The 22,351-nt window shown below is 56.7% G+C and overlaps 3 protein-coding genes and 1 pseudogene across 4 annotated transcripts; all 4 read right to left on the reverse strand.

The window, feature by feature from the left end:
- Positions 1-799: 799 nt before the first annotated feature.
- On the reverse strand, positions 800-7,541 carry LOC128846837 (ribonuclease-like). Its single transcript, XM_054046078.1, has 2 exons — positions 7,487-7,541; positions 800-1,258 (listed from the first exon to the last, which is right to left on the reverse strand). Exon 2 carries the CDS (start codon positions 1,232-1,234, stop codon positions 800-802), a length of 435 nt encoding a protein of 144 aa, XP_053902053.1. The 5' UTR covers positions 1,235-1,258; positions 7,487-7,541.
- A 2,800-nt stretch (positions 7,542-10,341) lies between these two features.
- Positions 10,342-11,157, reverse strand: LOC128846312 (ribonuclease-like; annotated as a pseudogene).
- A 3,488-nt stretch (positions 11,158-14,645) lies between these two features.
- On the reverse strand, positions 14,646-16,583 carry LOC128846409 (ribonuclease-like). 2 transcript variants are annotated; one of them, XM_054045493.1, is made up of 2 exons: positions 16,449-16,583; positions 14,646-15,858 (listed from the first exon to the last, which is right to left on the reverse strand). In XM_054045493.1, the coding sequence occupies exon 2, from the start codon at positions 15,854-15,856 to the stop codon at positions 15,413-15,415; it is 444 nt and encodes a 147-aa protein (XP_053901468.1). In that variant the 5' UTR covers positions 15,857-15,858; positions 16,449-16,583; the 3' UTR covers positions 14,646-15,412. The 2 variants fall into 2 exon arrangements, with proteins under 2 accessions (XP_053901468.1, XP_053901467.1); XM_054045492.1 differs by having other exon boundaries at positions 14,646-15,862; positions 16,449-16,581.
- A 2,629-nt stretch (positions 16,584-19,212) lies between these two features.
- On the reverse strand, positions 19,213-21,946 carry LOC128846888 (ribonuclease pancreatic-like). Its single transcript, XM_054046154.1, has 2 exons — positions 21,903-21,946; positions 19,213-20,999 (listed from the first exon to the last, which is right to left on the reverse strand). The coding sequence occupies exon 2, from the start codon at positions 20,973-20,975 to the stop codon at positions 20,532-20,534; it is 444 nt and encodes a 147-aa protein (XP_053902129.1). The 5' UTR covers positions 20,976-20,999; positions 21,903-21,946; the 3' UTR covers positions 19,213-20,531.
- Positions 21,947-22,351: the final 405 nt, after the last annotated feature.

Consider the following 22,351-nt stretch of genomic DNA (forward strand, 5'->3'; position numbering starts at 1 on the left):
GGGAAGGGGCGGCTATACTGTATAATGGGCACTAGAGGCAGCAGAGGGAGAGGTCGGGGAAGGAGCAGCTGTACTGTATAATGGGCACTAGGGGGCAGCAGAGGCTTGGGGTAAGGAAGGGGCGGCTATACTGTATAATGGGCACTAGGGAGCAGCAGAGGGTGGGGGCGGGGAAGGGGCGGCTATACTGTATAATGGGCACTAGAGGCAGCAGAGGGAGAGGTAGGGGAAGGAGCAGCTGTACTGTATAATGGGCACTAGGGGGCAGCAGAGGGTTGGGGTAAGGAAGTGGCAGCTATACTGTATAATGGGTACTAGGGGCAGCAGAGGGAGGGGTTGGGGAAGGAGCAGCTGTACTGTATAATGGGCACTAGGGGGCAGCAGAGGGTTGGGGTAAGGAAGTGGCGGCTATACTGTATAATGGGCACTAGGGGCAGCAGAGGGCAGGGGTGGGGTGACTACTCTGAGCAGCTGCAGAAGGATCAATGGGGATTACAATAAATCGTGGGGCACTAGACATCCAGGAGGCTGGTTTTTTCCACACTGCGGACTCAGTGGAAGCTGCATTAGCTGAGCACTTGGCATGGTAGGTCAGTCTGATGTCGGGGTCCTCACCATGGACTCGGATGCCTTGCTTGAGCCCCCCCAGTTCCTGGATCTCATGTCAGGTGCCTTGCGTGGGGGGTGGGTCCAGGAGGGGGCAGGGACGGAGCTGGGGAGCCCCCAGCCATGGAAGTGTCCGTGGAGAGCGAAAGCAGCAGGACGCCCTGGCTCCCACCCCGGGCCTGGCTGCCCGGCTCTAGAGGGTCCTGTCATAGTGCACAGGCAGGCCCCCGACGCACGCCACGCGGATCCGGCGGGTGCTGCTGTGCCCCCGGTAGTTGCAGGGCGGGCGGGTCGACCCCCCAGCCAGCCGGCAGGTGGTGATGCGGTAGCGGTTGTTGCTGTCGTGCAGGTTGCGGCCGGCCCGCCGGCCTGCCCGGCCACAGACGTCTTGGAGCTGGCTGGCGGGGGCATGGACGAAGGTGTTGGTGTGTTTGCAGGGGCTGGCCATGCCTCGGCGCTGCATCATCATGTTGCAGTAGGACCGGTCATTCCGGGCTCTGGTCTTGGGGTTGTCGACGTGCTGCCTCAGGAACTGTGGGTAGCTGGCTCCTTGGCCGAGCTGGGCCAGCCAGCCAGCCAGCAGCACCAGGGCCAGCAGCAGCATGGGGTGTGGTCCCTTCGGAGCCATCGCTGCCCCTGGCCTGGCGTCTACCTGCAGTGGGAAGGAGAGAGACATAGGAAGGTGGGACTGGAAGGGACAGCCGGGGTCTCTATCACAGGCCACCCACTGTACCAATCCTCGTCGTAAGGGTATCAAGCGCCATCTCCAAACTGGTTAGGTCATTTGCCCCCCTTGCTGTTCCCATACCTCCCTCCTCTGCTGCTTAGAACCCGTCTCATTTCCAGCCCAATGGGACTTCAATGCCAGTTTCTACCCATTTGCTCTTGTGCCAGCACTCTCAGAAGATCGACCCTCTGTTCCCCTGAGCATCCTAGCAGCCCTGCGCCTGCTCCAGTCTGAAGTCATCTCTCTTGAACAAGGGTGACCAGAATTGCTCGCGGGATTCCAGAGGAGGTCTCACCAGTGTTGTGTACAATGGCATTAATACTTCCCTACCTCTTCTAGAAATGCCTCGCCGGATATGTCCTGGGATCACTTTTGCCTTGCTCGCAGCTGCATCACACTGGTGGCTCATAGTCCTGTTGTGATCAACCCCTGCACCCGGGTCTTTCTCCTCCTCTCTCGTTTCCAACTGATGAGCCCCCAGCTTATGGCAGAAATTCTTGTTAGTCCCTACGTGCATGACCGTGCACTCTGTACCATTGAACTTCATCCCCTATCTGTCACTCCATTCCTCCAGGTCATCCAGGTCTTCCCGTAGGATATTCCAGTCTCCTCTTCAGTGACTTTGTGTCATCAGCCAATTTCAGTAGCACACCCCTGCTTTTTGTACCAATGAAAATATTCACTAAGATTGGTCCCAAGGCCAATCCTTGAGGAGCTCCTCCAACCTAATCATTCCCCTTTCAGCACAGCCCTTGTCATCTCCTCTGCAGCCTGTTCCTTACCCACCCTAGAGTTTTGTACCAAGCCCCAACTTTGCTAGTTTAGTTATTAATTTCCCAGGTGACACTATGTCAAATTTACTGACGTCCAGACAGATTGGTGTGACGAACTGGGCCTGTTCTCACTGTGGTGGAGGATGGGATCTGCCCGAGGGCGCATACCTGAGTGTGTAACATGAGAACCCAGGAAGGGGTTGAAGGCGAGGCGACTCCTTAGCCCGGGAAACTGAACAAAGGCTGTGGGAGGGGTCGCTGAAGGCAGTGTGCTGGAAGCAGGCAGGGAGAGAGGGCTGGGAGGAGAGAGGGCTCTGACCTCCCAAGGGGGGCTGGGCTGGGATGCCCGGGGACCCCAAGATGGACCTAACTGAGGGGGTCCCTGTTGTCTGTGCCTGCAAGACCTGTCTTGGACTGTATTCCTGTCATCCAAATAAACCGTCTGCTTTACTGGCTGGCTGAGAGTCATGGTGAATCGCAGGAAGCCGGGGGTGCAGGGCCCTGAGTCCCCCAATACTCCGTGACAACTGGTGGTAGCGGTGGGATCTACTGCACCCCGTGGACGGCGCTTCCAGCAGTAAGTGACTGGGGAGCAGTAAAACGAAGGGGGATTGACGGGGACCAGGCGTGCTGAAGAGTGAGAGAGAGACGGTTATTACCCCTGGGAGTGTGTGACCAGCGAGAAGGACTTTTGCAGTAACAGGGTCCCCCGGGGGGATCGCAGCGAGTGGTCCCAGGGGCGGAGGAGTCTGCAGCTCGACCCTGGCAGAGAGGTGGTGACCTCGAGAAGGGTTGGCACACTAGGGGTCTCCCTGGGAACTGTGGGGAGCTGTGAGCACACAGGCCGGTGAGTGGCCAGCAGGAAGATGTATGCCAAGCGGCTTAAGAGCGACCTGGTGGAGCTGTGCAAGCAGAGGCAGCTGCGCATTGGGAGGCTCACCAAAGAACAGCTCATTGCCCAGCTGGAGGCGGAAGATCGTGCGAATGAACTGATCCCTGTGTCTCAGGGAAGCAGCCTGGCAAATGCAGCGCAGGCACCAGTGTCTGTCCCAGCTGGGAGTGGTCAGCCGGCTGCTGAGGGCTTCCCGAGACCCCTCCTTCCTATGCCTAGGGGAAGGGTGGGGAGGAGCCCAGCAAATACCGAAGGCGCCGTGACCCCCTCGGCCAGCAGGGGATCCTCCCGGCGAAGCTCGCCGGCCAGCAGAGGATCCTCCCGGCGACGTTCGGCATCCGTGGAGCGGAATTGGCTGGAATGGGAGAAAGAGCTAAAACTGAGAGAGCTGGAGGATCGTGAACAACAGAGACAGCATGAACGACAGGAGAATGAGAGACAGAGACAGCATGAAGAGAGACAGCGTCAGCATGACCTGGAACTGGCGAGACTGAAGGGCAGCGAACCCCCGGCTGCGGTGAGTGAGGGGGGACCCGGGACTGCACGGAGCTTTGATAAGTGCATCATGGCCCCATACAAGGAGGGGGAGGACATGGATGACTTCCTGGAGGCCTTTGAGACGGCCTGCGAGCTGCACCGGGTTGATCCCGCGGACAGACTCCGGGTCCTTACCCCCCTTACTGGACCCCAAAGCCGTGGCATTGTACCGCCAACTGGAAGAGGCAGAGAAAGGGGACTACGAACTATTCAAAAAGGCCCTGCTACGTGAGTTTGGGCTGACTCCTGAGATGTACCGGGAAAGGTTCCGGAGTCAAGATAAAACCCCTGAGATCTCATATCTGCAACTAGCCGTCAGCATGGAAAGATACGCCAGCAAGTGGGCTGATGGGGCCCAGACGAAGGAGGACCTGGTCAAACTGCTGGTACTGGAGCAACTGTATGAGCGGTGCCCATCTGACCTGAGGCTGTGGTTGGTGGACAGAAAGCCAGAGAACCCGCGACAGGCAGGCCGGCTGGCCGATGAGTTCGTAAAGAGCCGGTCAGGAGATAAAAGGGAGGAGTCCCAAAGGAGCAATCCCACCACAACGCAGAGAGAGAGTCACCATGGGACCTCCCCGTGGGAAAATACAGAAAAACCCCATCAGAGGGGAACATCCGGCATCAGGACCATCCGACCCACTCAAGGGGACCCATGGGACATGGGCTGCTACCACTGTGGCCAAAAGGGCCACATATGGGCCCAGTGCCCCAGGCTCAGGGACAGACTGAGCAGGCCGAACCCACAGAGGGTTGACTGGGTAGAGACCCAGCCCGGCGAGAGGCAGCATTCCCAGGGAAGGGGGGCTGGCAGAGTACCACCTGCTAAGGTGGGAGGAGAGCCCCAGGCCAGCTTCTCTGGGGGGCCAGATGCTCCGGATTCAAAGTTCTCCGTTTACAGGGTTGGCGCGGGGCTGTCCCTGCGGAGCGAGTGCCTTGTTCCCCTGGAGGTGGATGGGAAGAAAGTTTATGGTTACTGGGACACGGGCGCAGAGGTGACACTGGCCCGGCCCGAGGTGGTGGCCCCAGATCGGGTGGTGCCCAACACCTTCCTGACCCTGACCGGGGTGGGCGGGACCCCATTCAAGGTTCCCGTAGCGAGGGTACACCTGAAATGGGGGGCCAAGGAGGGCCCCAAGGACGTGGGAGTGCACCACCATTTGCCCACTGAGGTGTTGATGGGGGGGGACCTAGAGGACTGGCCAAGCAGCCCCCAGACCGCCTTAGTTGTGACCCGCGGTCAGAGCCGGCGAGGGGCACTGCGCCCTGGCCTTGGGGGGGGGGTGCCTTGCCTGAGGCGCGGGACCCTAACCTGATGGGGAGGGAACGCCCAGGGACGCGGCTCAGGGAGGCTGCAGCTTCGGACCCAGCGGGTGAGAAAGAGCAGGTGGCCATCCCCGTCCCAGCTGCTGAGTTCCAGGCCGAGTTACAGAGAGATCCCTCCTTGCGGAAGATAAGGGACCTGGCCAACCTCAATGCGGTACAGACCATGGGACGAGGTGTCCGGAAAAGGTTCCTGTGGGAGAAGGGGTTCCTGTACCGAGAATGGGCTCCCCCAGGGAAAATGGAGTCAGGGGGGATCAGGAGGCAGCTGGTGGTACCCCAGAAGTATCGCCGCCAGCTGCTGTGCCGGGCCCATGACATTCCCCTCTCAGGGCACCAGGGAACCTGGCGTACCCAGCAGAGGCTGCTACGGAGCTTTTACTGGCCTGGGGTCTTTGTTACTGTCCGACAGTACTGCGGATCCTGTGACCCCTGTCAGAGGGGGAGGAAGGCCTGGGACAAGGGGAAAACAGCTTTAGGACCCTTGCCCAGCATAGAGGAGCCTTTTCGGAGGGTGGCCAAGGTAAAAAGGGCAGCTCTAAACCAAGAGAGCCCAAAGCACAGACCTCCAGACTGGAGCGCTGGGAGAAGACCACAGCCCAGTTGGAGCCCCAGAGGTATGGGGGTGGGAAAAGGGCGCAGGCCGCATAAACCTTCCCACATGCGAACTGCGAGTGCCATCAAGCACCCCCAACCTAAGGGGGAGCGTGAAACTGGAGGGGCCTGGTGTAATTCTCACCAAGGAATGGGAGGGATGCGGGGGCATCCATGGGAACGGGGGTAGGTTCGAACTTCCCCGGGTCACTGGCTAAAGTGACCCTGCTCAGTTCGGTCTCGAAGGGGGGAGAGATGTGACGAACTGGGCCTGTTCTCACTGTGGTGGAGGATGGGATCTGCCCAAGGGCGCCCGAGGGCGCATACCTGAGTGTGTAACATGAGAACCCAGGAAGGGGTTGAAGGCGAGGCGACTCCTTAGCCCGGGAAACTGAACAAAGGCTGTGGGAGGGGTCGCTGAAGGCAGTGTGCTGGAAGCAGGCAGGGAGAGAGGGCTGGGAGGAGAGAGGGCTCTGACCTCCCAAGGGGGGCTGGGCTGGGATGCCCGGGGATCCCAAGATGGACCTAACTGAGGGGGTCCCTGTTGTCTGTGCCTGCAAGACCTGTCTTGGACTGTATTCCTGTCATCCAAATAAACCTTCTGCTTTACTGGCTGGCTGAGAGTCATGGTGAATCGCAGGAAGCCGGGGGTGCAGGGCCCTGAGTCCCCCAATACTCCGTGACAATTGGATCTGCCACTTTTTCCCCTGATCTAGTGAATCAGTTTTCTCCTCAAAGAAAGACATCAGGTTAGTCTGGCCTGAGCTACATTTGGTAAACCCATGTTGCGTTACATCCCCTTTTCCTTTGACTGCTGTGTCTTTAATGATTGTTTCCTTCAAAACTTGTTCTAAAGCCTTCCATACTCCTGAAGTCAGAATAATGGGCTGGGAGCTGCCTGGATCACTTTTCTCCCTTTCTTAAATATGGGTGGCACATTTACTGATCTCCAGTCATACAGCATCACCCCAGATTTGGTAGATTCTGGGCCAGCTTTAGGACCTGCGGGGCCCGATTCCGCGGTCCAGGTCTTTGGCGGTGGGGGGTCCGCTCCGCATCTTCTGCGGCACTGAAGGACCCCCCAACCGCCGAAATGCCACTGAAGACCCTGGAGCGGGCCCCCCCCCCCGCTGCCAAAATGCCGCTGGAGCGGACCGCCGCTGGGTGAGCCTATTACCCGTGGGGCTCGATTCTGGGGAATCATCAGGGGAATCAGCCTAAAGCTGGCCCTGGGTAAATTTATTAAAAATCCTTGCTACTGGACTTGCAATCTGATGTGCCAGTGTTCTGGGATGGAGATAACCCGGTCCCCGCAACCTGAGTGTCTTAAACGCTATGGGTTTTGCTTCCTCAGGAGATACACTCATACACTCATTCCCGTCAGCCATCCTGGCTGCATCCCCATCATCATGCTTACTGAAAACTGAGGCAAAGTATTCCTTTGGTTTGGGGCCATCCCTGGATTGTTCCTAACCTTGACATCCTCATCTTCATCTGCCCTCCCTGCAAAGCAGTCCCACGTCTTCTCTTCTCATTCTCTTTTTATGGACGTGGCTCAAGAACTGGCTACTAGCTGTTTTCATTGGGAGCATAACTCATCTGGTCTTTTGGCAATTCTCTCTATCCCTGCACTTTCTGAACTTCAAGAGGAGTTTTCTTTACCGATCAATCCCTTCTTCCATTCCTTGCTGACTCTCTTCTTACTCCCAATATCCTTTTTGAGCTGGCTAGTCATCCAGTTAGGGCTGGAGCTTTTCCCTACAAGTTTGTTCCCCTTGCTTAGGATGCAAATTACAGATACTTTTTGCACCTTTGAGATTCCAACACTCCTCCACAATGAAGTCCCTGAGCTCTTCAGTCCAGCTGACTTCGCTCACTAGCTCCCTGCATCTAGCAAAGTCTGCTCCTTTGCAATAGAAGCCCATAGCTGCCTATCTTTTATGATTATCCCTCCACTTAATTTAAATGGAACCAACTTGTGCTCACTTGACACAAGGTTATTTCCAGCTCTTCTATGATAGCCTCGTTACTTACCAAAACCAAGTCTAACACAGCATCTCCTCTGCTTGGTTCCGTGGCTAGTTGATGAAGAAATTGGTCATTGATCCTGTCCAGGAATATTAATCAATAACCATTATCAGTAGCAAATGTTCTGCGATCTATATCCCACAAGTTCAAGTCTCCCAGAATGACACTGTTCTCTGTAGTATTTCTCTCTCTATTAATATTACAGATCTATCACTCCTTATCCAAATCCAACCTGGGGTCTATACCAGCCCCCAACATCCCCCCAGTAAAGCCTCTGTTACAATCCTTCTCCAAAGTGATTTTGACCCAAGCAGATTTTGTTTTGCTATTGCTTCTTATTGGTCTACCACATCACCGGTGTACAATGGTACCTACCCCTTTACCTTTATTTCCCTCTCTCCTGACCTCACATCCCCTTAAATACCAGCATTCCAGCTATTCCACCGTGGTTCTGTTACCCCTAGAATATCCGGTCTCACCTCCTGCACCACTTGGTCCAGTGCTCCCCCCCAGGCCCCTCCCCTTCACATACAAATATTGTGTCTGTTTCTCTCTGCCCTCGCCCGGTGTTCTAGCTGGATTGGGCACTGTCCTTCGGTTGCCTATGTTCCTGCCCTCTAGGGTTCTTTAATAGTGCCTCGTCTGCCTGATTTTCCTCTCCCTGTGTAATAAAACCGGGAGACACATGTCTCTATTTCCTAGTTTAGAACTTACTATCAATCAAGGCGAGAGCAGGTGGAGACAATGTGAGCTGGGAACCTGCTTCCACCATTCATGGTACCAAAGCTGCTCCAGTTCCCATCACCCCTCACACACCCCTGTGCCCCTCTTTGGCCCCATCCCCATCCCCTGTCCACCCCACATGTCTCCATCCCCGTCTCCCTGTCGCTCTGACCTTCTCACCAACTCTGCTCTCCCGGTGCCTTTGCCTCCAGCTGGAGAGATGGACCCAGCCACCGACGGCGTGGAGAGTCCCCTGAATCTACTGCTGCTCCAAACTCCATTATATGGTCCCCAGCAGGGCAGGGCAGAGTGGGGTGGAGTGGGGGCAGCTGACCGGGCAGCACCTGTGTCTACATGGCAGCAAGGAGCAATCAGGAGGGGCAGGAGGGGTGTTAAACAATCCCTCGCCTTCACTGACTGGTTTCATTGTCCTGGCCCAGGAGCCGGAACGGGCTGCAAGGTCTCCAAGGTCTTGTGACCTGCCCCGAACACCTGGGTTCTCTCTGCGCAGCTTGGCAGCTCCAGGTGGGACTGGAGCCAGCTCGATCCATGTTGCCTGGCCTGGGACTAGAGGCTCAGGGGCTATGGGCAGCAAGACTGGATGAATTACATGGAGCAGGGAAGGCCTGGCTGGTCAAAGGGGCCTTTGATGGGGAACATGAAAGTGACGGGGCCTGGGCATTTATGGGGGCAGAGAGGGCTAGGCTGTTGGCTGAGCACCTGATAGGCATGGGGGCATCCTGGACACTTGAAACCCAGCTCCTGAGGATGGGCCATCCAGCCTCCCCCAGACAGGGAATGTTCACATTGGGGCTAATGTTAGTCCAGCTGCAGTCAACCTTGAAAGAGAGACCATTGCCTAGCAGTGAGGGGAGTTCAATGCTGGGACAGCGTCCCTGGGGACACACCAGCTGGGGGAGTCTTTACCACATGAGATGATGTCTTTTGAACAGATCTGGCTGCTGGGAGAAATTCGCCAGCGATCAGGCTGGGTAGTTGTGGGGTCCCTTCTGGCTTTTAAATCTAAGCACCTCAATCTCTCTGTTCAGCCCCTTCTGTCATGGCCGTGGGGAGAACAGCACCTCTGCATTGTCTGCAACATCCTCATAACACTCACACCGCTGCTGTAGGAGCGCGACTATCATCCAATCTCAGGCTTCAGGGCTTCAGCTTGCAAGGGTCAGGAAGGCTTGGTGTATTCTGGGGATTTGTGTGTGTGTGTTGTGGGGGGCATCTTCTTCTGAAGCATCAGGGATCAGCCACAGCTGGAGAAGGAACGTTGGCTGGGGTGGTTTAGAGACTCCTGGCTGGCTGGTTGGTCTTGGTCACATTCACAGGGTCCGACCGATGGCCAGCTTTGGGTTAGGGAAGGAATCTTCCCCCCTGGGGGGGATGACATCTGGGCATGTCTCAGTTAATCAATTCCCTGCCGTGAGGGGTCCCCTTGGTCTCTGCCTGGTTCACAACACTTCAGTCTCCCAAGAACTGTAATGTTTTGCTCTCATTAAAGTCTTTAGCTTCAATGCAGGGGTACCTGGCTAACGTTTAACAGCCTGTGCTATACGGGAGGTCAGGCAAGGTGATCGAATGGGCAATCCTGGATTTAAACCCTGCAGAACTGTGAATCTCTGCCGGTCTAACTCCCCATGTGGGCAATCTTATTCCCGAACGCGTCTGCCATTTTCTGGCTTCTCAGGCCCCATCTGGGCTTGGACGAGCACAGAGGTGGAAGCGCACAGGGGCTTGAAGCAAAACAGCATGATACCGGGTGCAAGCTACCAACGTGGGCTTTAGTTAGCCTTGAGAAAACGCAATTTTTATTTGTCTGTAATGTTGACAGAAAGTCTGGCGGCTGTAGTTGTAAGGGGGACGGCAGGAGCTAAGGGGGGTGCTTGCAACCCCTCCCAGCTTGCAGTACCGGGTTTACAATGGTGCCAAGGGGTCTGTGGCAGCAGGCCCACACTCAAAAGGTGCCCCACTGCCTGGACCGTGGCCCCACCCTCCTGCTCCACCCCAAGGCCCCGCTTCCGCTCAGCTTCTTCCTCTGAGACCACACCCACTGCTTGCTCCTCTCTGCACTGGGGGCAGCAGCAGAGCAGGGGTTGGGGGGACTGACCGTGCTGTGTAATGGGCCCAGGCTATATTGCTCTGTCGTAGTGCACAGGGAGCCCCCACACACAGGCGGTGCGGATGCGTTGGGTGCTGGTGCCCTGTGACGGGGCAGCCCCGCCCCGCACTAGCCCCAGCGACGTCAGACCAGTAGCTCTGACAGAGGAAGTCCCGCCCCTATCCTACTGGGCATGCTCAAGATGCTCACTGAGTATAAAAGGCGGGAACTCAGCTCAGTTGGGGCTCGCGGTCGCAGGGGAAGGACCTAACTGGGAAGCTCATGCAGAGGACCAGCCGACGCTCTTGAAGCTGCTTATATGGACTTTGGCCATTAGGCTGCGCTGCCCTGTAACCACGGGTGCTTATATGGACTCTGGCCACTAGGCTGTGCTGCCCTGCGACAAGGGTTGATCCTATGGACTCTGGCCACTAGGCCATGTTGCCCTGTAAGGAGGGGTGTGAACCCTCACATGCCCCCGTTGTAGTTGCAGGATGGTCTCTGTGATCTCCTCTGCAGCCGGCAGGTGGTGAGGGTGAAGGAGGCATTACTGTCTCGCAGGTTTCTCACTTGCCGGGGTCCCTCCCTCCAGAGCCACAGATGGTGGTGATGCTGGTGGGGCTGGCATGGACGAAGGTGTTGGGGAACTTGCAGACGGGCAAGGTCATGCCCCAGCACTACATTATCTGGTTGCAGTAGATCCTGGCGTCCGGGGCTGCAGTCCTTGGGTAATTGATGTGCTGCCTCAGGAACTTGTAGCGCATCTCTCCCCCCCCTCCCCGGCCAGAGCCAACCACGTGGCCAGCAAGACTAGCAGCAGTGTTGGGTGGGGTCCCCTCTGGGCCATGATACCTCTGCTGCTGGCTCGCCCTGCAGTGGGGTGGAAATGGAGGGATGGACAAGGGGGAGGGGACCTGTTTGCACCATGGGACCTGCACCCACTCATCCCCTCCAGGCCCTCCACCCCCCAGGGAGCTGATTGCAGGCTAAGGCTGCCAGGCAGGCAGTTGCTTCATGCCAGACTCCAAAACCTCATTTGCAAAGCGTTAAAGTTACCTGGAATTGCCTCAGCCTCTGGCAGAACGTCGAATGCTCCTGAAACCACAAATTAAAGAATTAAGTGGAGCACATCAGCTCCACCCACAACCATCACTCAAAGAGGGCAGAGTTAAGGTTACAGGGCTGGGCTGCATTTACTAGGTTCCAGAGGTCGGTCTTTCTTTCTTTCCCCATACATATCTATCTATCTATCTAGCTAGCTGCCTAGCTGAAGACACCCCTCCCAGCAACCTGGGTGTGTGATATTGCCCTTCTCCATGGATTAAGGCAGTTCTCTCTTTTTGCCACGTGGATTCTGTTTGGTTAGTGGCCAGTGGAGGATGAGAGAAGAGGGATTCCCACATTAGACCAGCTTGAGGGTCCAGCTAGCTCAATATATATGATATATGCATCCAAAGAAGTGGGCTGTAGCCCACGAAAGCTTATGCTCTAATAAATTTGTTAGTCTCTAAGGTGCCACAAGTACTCCTATTCTTTTTGCAGCTAGCTCAGTATCTCCTCCCAACCTGTGGCCAGTACCATCTGCTTCAGAGGAAGACCTCTGCCCTCTCCTGTCTTTTCTCCCCTACCTCTCATAGACTTTACGGCCAGAAGGGACCATCATGATCACCTAGTGTGACCTCCTGCACATTGCAGGCCACAAACCTCACCCACATACCCCTGTGATAGATCCCAAACTTCTGACTGAGTTACTGATGTCCTCAAATCATGGTTTAAAAACTTCAGGTTCAAGAGAATCCCCCCCCCTTTTAATTTGCACTAGTTTAAACCCTCAAGTGACCCATGACCCATCCCCCCTGCGGTTCTGACCTTGTCACAGACTCTCTGACCTTCCCAGCTCCTGGCGCCTTTGCCCAAGCCTGAGAAATGGACCCATTCGCCTGTGGAGCTGAGATTTCCCTGCGCCTGCAGCCACTCCAGGTTCTGTTATACAGCCCCAGCCAGGTGGGTTTGGAGGAGCAGCACCTCTGGCTACCTGGCGGCCTGGATCCCAAGGCATACGGGAGCAGCAGGAGGAACCAGCTGGGTGTCAAACAATCCCATTCTTCCTGGCTTGGTCTCGCTGCCCTGACCCAGTTGTAACCTCTCCAAGGTCCATGTGTGGAGATGGTCGTGGTCACAATGGACTCCTGGCTCCTCTGATCAACCCAAGACACCTGGGTTCGTTCCATCCAGCCTGGCAGTGCCAGGTGTGATTGGAGCCAGCTCAGGCCTTGCTACGCAAGGAGGAATGATTTGAGTATAAAAATAAATATTTATGTTAAACAGGGAATTAATTAAGTTATCGGGCAGCTCTCAAGCCACTTCCTTAACACATTCAGAAAGCCAGGAGCGACCTCTCCAAAGATGGTTGAGAAAACTATATATATTTACAGCTTGTCCCAGCATCATTTAAGTTTTAAATGTCTTAAAAAAAAAAAAAAAAGGCTGAAATACTTCTAAATGGAAAAGAGGAGTATTCAGATACACTGGAAATTGAGTTCAACTCCTGTCAACCCCTGGTAGAAATAGCACGGTAGCTCAGGTGATAAAATGAATACAAGACAGAGTTACAACTTTCACTTGAAAGAAGTTCTGAAAATTTCCTGCCTACAGAGACAAAAGTCATATAGTCATCAAATTGGAGATGTACTGTTGCTAATACATTAGCAGGTTTAATAGATTCATAGATTCCCATGCCAGAAGGGATCATTGTGATCATCTAGTCTGTGACAGGGTGTGCATACTCCGCACTAGGCAGGGGAGGATTGATCCCACACTGTGGGTGGATGAAGTCCCACCCCTCTGACCATGCTGGTCATGCTCCAACTGCTGTGCTAGTATAAAGGAGAGCAGCCCAGCTCAGTCTGGGCAGACCGCCAAGGAGGAAGGATGCTTGGTAGAGGCTTCAGCCCAGGAGCCATTACAGCCCTTATGTGCGGGAGCCAGAGATCCTGAGAACTAGACCGGAGACCTGTTGCCTACAGATGAGTGGTGGGGTGTCGGAATTCCAGGGAGTAACCTGCGCTGAGGAGCCCTGAGACCCTGATGCCATACGGACTACAGCTATAGGAAGCATAGCAGGAGGTAGCCCAAGGAAGTGGAGTGAGTAGTATCTCCTACCCATGGAAAGTCAGCGTCTTGCAGTTGAATTCCCCATTGACCCAGTGGTGGACCACTCTGCCACTATTAGGGCCCTGGGTCATGACCTGGTGGAGCCTGGGGGGCCCGGGTCCCCCTACCCCAACTGCCACACCCACTTTGATGGAAGCCCCCTGGATCTGGCCACTAGGCCACACAACCCTGCCCACAAGGGCCGCTGTATTGACTCCAGCCACTAGGACATGCTGCCCTGCACTCGAGGGCCGCTGTATTGACTCCAGCCACTAGGCCACGCTGCCCTGCATTCAAGGGCCACTGTATTGTCTCTGGCCACTGGGCCGCACTGTTGTGAGGCCCAGGATAGTCTGGTAGACTGTTACCACGGTGTCACCACACCCACGATACACCCCACAGGGGGACAGGGTGTGCCTACACAGTCTGACCTCTTGTAGAACATAGGCCAGAGAACTTCCCCAAATAATTCATAGAGCAGATCTTATACATAAAACATCCGGGCTTGATTTAATAATTGTCAGTGATGGAGAATCCACCACGTCCCTTGGTGAATTGTTCCAATGATTAAATACACCCCCTTTTCCCCTGCATCACCATCTCAGAACTGCCCATGGAACCCCTGAGGATTCACGGGTCTGTAGGGAAACACCCAAAGTTTGGCACTTGGACCCCCATCCCTGAAGAGAGTGGAACCGAAATCCACACTCCCAGCTGCTGCAAAGTCTCTTTGAATTCCCGCTCCTCAGCCCCTCCCCCTCAATAGCAACACCAGCCCAGACACTGGCAGAGTTCTCCACTGGCTCAACCTCCTTGGCTCACAGTCCAGTTTTTTATCCCAGGTGGAAGGATCTGGGTGCAGCAGGGTGTGGGAGCATGTCCAGGACAGTGGGAGAGAGCTGAGCCGGGAGTCCCAGCTCCCTGGGTAAATGCGTCCCCCAAGGGCTTGCTCTCTGCTGATTCCTGCTGGTCTTGGCAGCTCAGACAATATTTCCCCACACACCAGGAGATGATAACAAACAGCTGGCCCTGTAGCTTGGAGACTAGATTGCTAAACAAAGGGTTGTGGGTTGAAATCTCACCGCAGAATTTCCCCAAGGCATTTCACACTGTGTGCTCTTGTTACACTTCCTGACTTTCCCCAGGGCACACACAGCTCCCCACAAACACAGACCACAACACTTTCTAGCAAAGCGCTTTATTGGAGGAAGCGGCAAGAGACTGCAACTCAGGAAAAGAGATTCCAGGATTCAGCTCGATACATCTCTCTGATTATTTATTAATTGTACCGGGTTAGTGCCTAGGAGACCCAGTCACTCACCATGGAGCAGGTGCTGAACAAAGACAGAACAAAAAAGATGCGCCCATTTGACTGATAGAACCACTTAGAGACCTCAACTGAAACGGAGCCATGTTTGTGTTCTAGTTACTGTACAGTCACAAGATGAGAGCCAATCCGTGCCACAAGGAGCTTCCATGCTAAAGAGACTTGATGGACAACGTATGGGGAAATTGAGGCATGGAAACTTCAAGTGATTTGTGCAGGGTCACAGAAGTGGGTCAGAGGAAGAATAAAAAATAGGACTCAGGTAGCCTGAGTGCCAGGCCTGTCCTTGATCCACTGTACCAGCAGCATGTAAAGGATGGGAAGGGGCGGCTGTACTGTATAATGGGCACTAGGGGCAGCAGAGGGTGGTGGTGGGGAAGGAGCGGCTATACTGTATAATGGGCTAAGGGCAGCAGAGGGTGAGGGTGGGGAAGAGGCGGCTATACTGAGAGTGGGCAGTGGGGCAGCAGAGGGTGGGGGGTGGGGTAGGGATCTAAGGGATTTAGGCTGCTGAAATCCCAATTATGACAGTGAGGGACCAGACCCCGTTGGCTCCTAATTTCTTTAAGCTCGGATGAAATCACCAACCCCACTGCCCCTCACCCTGCTCGCCTCCTTGCCCCTAGATCTGTGTTTTATAGTGCACAGGCAGCCCTCCCACGCATGCCACCCGGATCCGCTGGGTGCTGGTTCTCCCGCGGTAGTTACAGGGGGGTCTCTGAGCGCCCCCTGCCAGCCGGCAGGTGGTGAGCTCAAAGGGCACATTGCTGTCGTAATAATTCTCGGTGCTGGGGGTGCCCCCCGAGCGGCAGACGCTGTCCACCTCCGCAGGCCCCACGTGGATGAAGGTGTTGGTGGGTTTGCAGGCGTCAGCTGTCAGGTTTCTCCGCGGCATCAGGAGGTTGCAGTAGCGCCGGGCATCTGGGGCGCTGGTCTTCGGGAAGTCCACGTGCTGCCGGTGGAATTTCTCGTGGCGCGTCTCCCTCCGGCCCAGAGCCAGACAGGCAGGCAGCAAAACCACCACCAGCAGAAGCAGCAACGCTGGGAGGGGTCCCTTCAGGGCCATGGCTATCTGGGGGGAAAGCACGGGCAGAGGTGGAGATCTAGTGGGTGAGAGCAGGGTGGGCTGAGAGCCAGGACTCCTGGGTTCTCTCCCCAGCTCTGTGAGGAGAGTGGGGGCTGGTGGGTTAGATTGGGGGGGATTCATGGGTTGTATGCCTGACTTGGGGAGGGGAGGGAGGAGGGGTCTACAGGTTAGAGCAAGGGGAGCCGGGAGCCAGGACTCCTGGGTTTTCTCCTTAGCTCAGGGAAGGGAGTGAGATCTAGTCAGATTGTAGGGCAAGGCAGGGAGTCAGAGCCCTGGATGTAGGGCGACTGCTCTCTTTCACCCCTAGTTTCCTCAGGTGTAAAATGGAGCTAAACCTATTGACCCGGCTGGGGATCTGCTCCCACCGGTTTTAAACTTCAACTCATGCAGCTGTTTCTTCTCCACACAGTGAATATTACGTGACGGGCCTTTTGGATCCGTGTTTCACTCTTTAGACCTGCTCTGTGTTACTATATTTAGTGCATTCCCTACAGATCATCTACAATACGCTGCTCCCTGAGCCTTCTTGCCTAAATACACCGGTCATCTCAGGCCCCGATCTTCAACTCACCTCCGTCCTGGTGCCTCGGTTTCCCTCGGAGTATGGATCCAGCTGCCTGCAAAGTGTCTGAGGCGCCGTACTTTCTGGGCGGGTGTTATATACTGAGCTCGGCTGGAGAGAAAGACACAGCAGGGGCGGCTGCACTCAGAGAAGTATCCTACTGGCCAGCGTTGCACAATCCGTGACCCTGGGAAACACTGAGGCACCAGTCCAGGGGGAAGCTGAATAAACAACGCTGCTAATGAGGGTCAAATTCTTCTCTCTGTTACGCTGGAATCTGGCTTTGGTGCCGCATGAGCGTCTCCTACTGCAGCCACCTCTGGGGTGGAGCCCGGAAAATGGGCAAAAGCTGCCCAGGTCAGGGCTGGAGGTGAAGGGATCCTCTTGGCAACATGGCAGGAATTTGGGGAGGGGTAATGTACTGCCCTGAGCTGGGAGCTAGCCAGGACACCAGGGTTCATCTTTTGGTGTACAAGATTTAGGTTGAACTTTGCCTAGTGGATTTGGGAACCCAGATCTCATTCATTTTCATGGGAATTGGGGCTCCGAATCCCTGTAGCAGCTTTGGAAATAGCCTGAATCGCAGTTCCTCAGTTTCTCCACTGGCCAAATCCCGTGTCTAGGAGACACTCAGCTTGAATGGCTGCAAGCAGAGATGAAGGCATACCAAAAATGCAGCACAGCACCCCCTGACACCTCCCTGGGGTCAGCGCCGATTGTATGGGGAGAGCGCCCCCTACTGAGTCACTCGCACCATATCGTCCAATATTTGGGCATCCCATCCCGACACCAACCCAGCCCGCACCTGGCCTGTCGTAAAAACCAACCCAGCAGAGGAGAGATCGTCAGCCTGCTCTGAACCCCTCGGAAAAGCTTGCAGGGAAGAAATGTTTGGAAACGTTGCTATTTGCGAGGCCTCTGGCAACATGGGCTTGTCCCCCGGCCAAGTGAGGCTCCACGGGGAAATCAGTGTCCTGAGAAAGCGGAGATAATTAATTCCAAACTTCCCAGAGCTGGGACCCTCTTTCTGCAGAGAATCCTGGGAAACGGGCTTTGCATGTCTCCAAGAAACACAGTCCAGCCGCCAGTGGGGCAATCAATGGTGGGGGCATAGCAGGTCTCTGGGTCTGGCGGGGCTGGTCGGTGTGGGGGTGTGAGTCCCATGTGGGAGGTGAAGGGATCTGGGCTGGGGCCGGCCCAGCGGAACAGAACAGCTGTACCGAGAGAATGGAGGGGGACAACGGGTCTCCAGCAGCTGAGCCCTCGCTGGCCACATGGCAGAGCTGTGCCCAACTGGGGCTTTGTCTGGTTGCTTATAACAGGGCTACATGTTCCCCTGAGTCCCCGAGCTAGTCGTGGGCAAAGGATTGGCGAAGGGGGGAATCAGTGCGAGAGAGAAGAGCAGGGGTTCGCTCCACTGCCATGAGGCTGTATTGGCACAGTGAGGTGCTGCTCAGGAGTCTGTCCGAGACGGGTACGGGGCCCCAAGGGAGGGATCGGGGCAGTACCAGGATGGTGGGACAGCTTCCGAAAAAAGGGCCAGGCTGGCGGTCCCGAGTGTCCTGGCACCGCATGAGCACTGGTAGGGATACATGCTGTATTTGGGGGCACTGATCAGTAGGGAGCACTCTCCCTGGCAGTCAGTGCTGATCCCAGTACTCCAGCATGTGCTGTAGGGATTGGGGCAGGGGGCTCAGTAGGGGGCACTCTCCCCTGACAGCCAGTGCTGGCCCCAGTGCAGTTTTAGGGACCTGTGCTGCAGGGAGTGGGGAGGGGGGATCATTAGGGGGTGCTCTCCCCTGGCAGTCAGTGCTGGCCCCAATACTCCAGCATGGGACTAGGGGGTGCTGTGCTGCAGGAAGTGGGGCGGGGCCTCAGTAGGGGGCACTCTCCCCTGACAGCCAGTGCTATCCCCAATGCACTAGGGGGCACTGCGCTGCAGGGAGGGGGTGGTGGGCTCAGTAGGGGGCGCTTCCCGCTCACGTTCACTGCTGGCGCTACTGACCAGGTCCACTTGCCATCTCGTTCACACTAACCGGGCGGCATGTCCCTCTGTGGCTCATGCCAGTTCCCAGGGGCGGGCACGATTCCCCCCGGTGCCTCGTATGATTCCTCGTCCTTTGTCTCCCACTTCGCTGTGACTTGGCTATTGCGGGTGGGTTCGCTTCTGCCTGGCTCGTCGGACTGGGGGTACCAGCCGCATGTGCATCCGCAATGCAGAATTGCTTTAGGGTGTGGTGGTACCCAGCATGGGAAGTCATGGGGGGGCAGTGGGTGCAGAAGGGGACTTGCAGGAGCAGGAGGGTGTTGAAATGGGGGGAATGTGGCAGAGAACCACAGGAGAAGGGCTTGGGGGGTGGGTGAGGGACTCCAGGGTGGGGGGGGGGGCGGATTTGAGTCTGGTGTCTCAGCAACTTCGTATCTTCAATTAAATCCATAAAATCTCCAAGGGTTTCCTCTGCCTGCGGCCCAGAGTCGAGTGCGCACAGCGGGGCAGCGCCCGGCAGGAGCGGGTGAATGACCTAGGAGCCCTGGCTCTGTAGCTCTGGGGTTAATGCCCAGGGCTGCTAAACCAGGGGTTGGCAATTCAGCTCTCCTAGGAGCCTTGTGTCGCCCTTCAGTGAATTTGTCTAGTCCATGTTGCCCCCCACCCAGAACTGGCGCCATCAGGGCCATGCCCTTGCCCTTGGCAACTGCGGAGCACCGCGCTTTGCAGATACAGAGCATGTGACATTGCAGATCACGCTTCCAGAGGCTCCCTCTGTAGCTGGCCTCCCCCCTGGGAGAGGGAAATATGGGCTGAGCTGTTGAGGGGGGAGAAGCAGCTCCCCAGCCTTCAAAGGGCGATCTCAAGCCAATCCCCCGCTCTGGGGCTGGATTGTAGCTGGTGTCCCCTGAAGGGGAAAGGCCCTGTGCACCATTCCCTGCCCCCCTGAGCCAGTCACCGCCCTGGGGCCAGATTGGAGCCAGTCCTCCCTAGAGGAGAAAGGTCCCATGCGCTATTCTCTGCCCCCCTGAGCCAGCCGGTGTCCCCTGATCTGAGGCTGGATTGGAGCCAGCGCCCCCTATAGGGGAAAGACCCTGCGCCCCATTCCCTGCCAGCCAGGCCCCTGGCCTGTGGCCAGATCAGAGGTTGGGCCCCCTAGATAACCCCACGACAATTCAGCTGTGCTCTCTGAAGGCCATTGGGGCAGCTGTTCACCCCCACGCCAAGTGCCCCACAAACATGTGCCTGGCCGTTCTGCGTTGGCAGCATTGTATTAAGGGTGGCAGCCAGAGAATCGAACTCCCCAACAGCATCGCTCCACCCCACTGCAACCCCCCTTCTGCTTCCCCCTTCAGCTCCGGTCACAGCCTCACCTTATATCCACATGGGAGACGTCAGAGCCAGACCGAGACCCCGAGTGCCTCCTGGTTCTACCCTAGCTCCGGCCTAGCAAATTTCACTGCCTGGGGAGCTCTGGGGGACGGGAGGGATGACAGGAACAGGAGTTAACCTCGCCCACGGTGCCCTCAGAGCCCCTCATTTCTACCCGGCCCAGCAGCCCTCCTCCCATCTTAGCCCTGTGATGTCTGGCCATGCGAGGCTCAGCTGGTTTCCACATCCCCCAGTAACGGGGCCAGATCCAGTCATACAGGTTTAGACAAATCCAAGGGGTTTGTGGGAATTTTGGTCAGATTCAGGGGGCTAAAAGTGGGTCCCCCAATGAAATGGTTCTGAGGTTTCAGAGCCGCTTGGCCTCTTCTGCTCCTGGTATGTCCGGGGCAGCCCCAGCCCAAGTCCAGGCCAGTTGTGTTTGGATCCTGCTCAGCGAGGCAGCCGCTGGGCTCAGGCTGAGGGTCTCAGTGCCAGCCGGGGGGCTGGGCACCCGGATTTTCACTCATGTGAATAGGAACTGGGCACCCAGCATGGGAAATCCCCCCGCAGCCCCAACTGCCGGCCCGTGGGATAAGGGGAGGCACTGAAAGTCCCTGTGGAGACTCATGGCGGGCGTTGCCCAGGAGGCGCAGGTAGGGGGACAGGGTGCCCCCAGCAACAGAGGGCTGCCCAGGATCAAAGCGGGGGTGGGGGGCAGAAGGGGGATCCCCTGCTCATGGCAGGTACGTCGGCTCTAAGTGCACAGGCAGCCCCTGGACACAGGCCACACGGATCTTGGTGTTGCCAGTTGCAGCCCTGTATCTACAGTGCCTCGGGCGGGAGCGGGGCAGCGCCCGGCACGTGGTGACGTTGAAGGACTCCAGGCTGTCGTAGAGGTTGAGGCTAACGTGTGTCCCTCCACGGGCACAGATGGCCTGGAGCTTGCCAGCAGGGGCGTGGATGAAGGTATTGCGGCGTTTGCAGAAGACACGGGTCAGGCCACGGCGTTGCATCAGGAGGTTGCAGTAGAGCCGGTCGTTGGCAGCACTGGTCTTGGGGCTGTCAAAGTGTCGGGTCACAAACTGCTGGTAGCTGGCGCCTTCGCTGAGCTGAGCCAGGCAGACGGCCAGCAGGACCAGGGTCAGGAAGAGCAAGGGGCAGGGTCCCCTCAGGGCCATGGCTGTGTCTGTCACTGGATCGACCTGCAGTGGGGCGAGGGGGGAGATGGATGGAGACCGCACTGGGTGGGGATCTGCCTCCTCCATGGAACCTCCTGGGCCCAAACCCCTCCCCCTGCCAGTCCATTCTACCCCTAAAGCCTCATTAACCTGACCGAGGTCAGGACCCCGTTGTGCCAGGCACTGCACAGATCCCGACTGAGATCAGGACCCCGTTGTGCCAGGCGCTGCACAGATCCCGACCGAGATCAGGGCCCCATTGTGCCAGGTGCTGCACATATCCAGAGAGAAACTCTTACAGTCTAAATGGGCAAAGCAGACCAAGAAAGGGTTGTTCTTTCCATGTTACAGAGGGGGAAACCGAGGCACAGAGTGGTTAAGGTTCAGCTTTTCAGCTCCCATTTGGTGGCTTGGGTCCCAGGGGTGTACACGAGGGTTTGGCCTCCAGACCCCTGTAGGGGTTTGAAAATCCCATCCTAAGGCACAGAGAATGAAACCCAGGTCCCCTAAACCCCAGTGGGGAGCTTTGGCCACAGCCCCAGCCTGCCATTAACTTTCTGCGTTACCGGTTTGTCCACAATGCATTCTTTCGTCCGCACTCCCAGCTCTCCCCCTTCTGCGACCCTAGACCCTGCTCCTCTCCCAGAGTGGGGAGAGAACCCAGGAGTCCTGGCTCCCAGCCTCCCTGCTGTAACCCACTTGACCCCACTGCCCCCGCTGAGCCAGGAGAGAACCCAGGAGGGCTGACTCCAGATCTCACATGCTCTTCCTTTTACCCTCTTGCCAAGATTGTGATCTCAGCTGCCTGGGGATCAATCCAGAGTCACCCCCTGAGTGCAATGGGGTCAGGGCCAGATTCTGCACCCAGCCCCCTGCAGTGCCCCTCCCTCTGAATTTCCCCCCTGGCTGTGTCTGTTCTCAGCTCACCCAACTCCTAGGGCTCCGGTCAGAGATGGATCCAACTGCCAGCAGAGCTGAGAGTCTCTGAGTTTCCTTCCCCTTTGGGTGTCATTATATAAAGCCCGGCCAGGCAGCTGGGGTTGGGGTGGGGCAGCTCCTCCCACTAAGGACCCCAGAGATGGTGGGTGGGGCAGTGAGTTATGGGGGAAGCAGGCACAGGGAAGGGTCCTGAGACACTGTGAACCCCACAGCCCCATTGCCTGATGCATCTGCCCCTGTTATCCTCAGCCCAAAGGTATCCCCAAGCTGTGGAGAGAACCCAGGATTCCTGACTCCCATCCCCCCTGTTCTAACCCACTAGCCCCCACTCCCCTCCCCGAGCCAAGTTAGAACCCAGGATTCCTGGCTCCCAGTCTCTCTAACCACACAGTCCTGGTGCCCTGTTACAGGTTTTGCCCCTTATTGGGTGCCCTGGA

Source organism: Malaclemys terrapin, chromosome 12 (genome assembly GCF_027887155.1).
Source record: "Malaclemys terrapin pileata isolate rMalTer1 chromosome 12, rMalTer1.hap1, whole genome shotgun sequence".
Taxonomy (NCBI): Eukaryota; Metazoa; Chordata; order Testudines; family Emydidae; genus Malaclemys; species Malaclemys terrapin.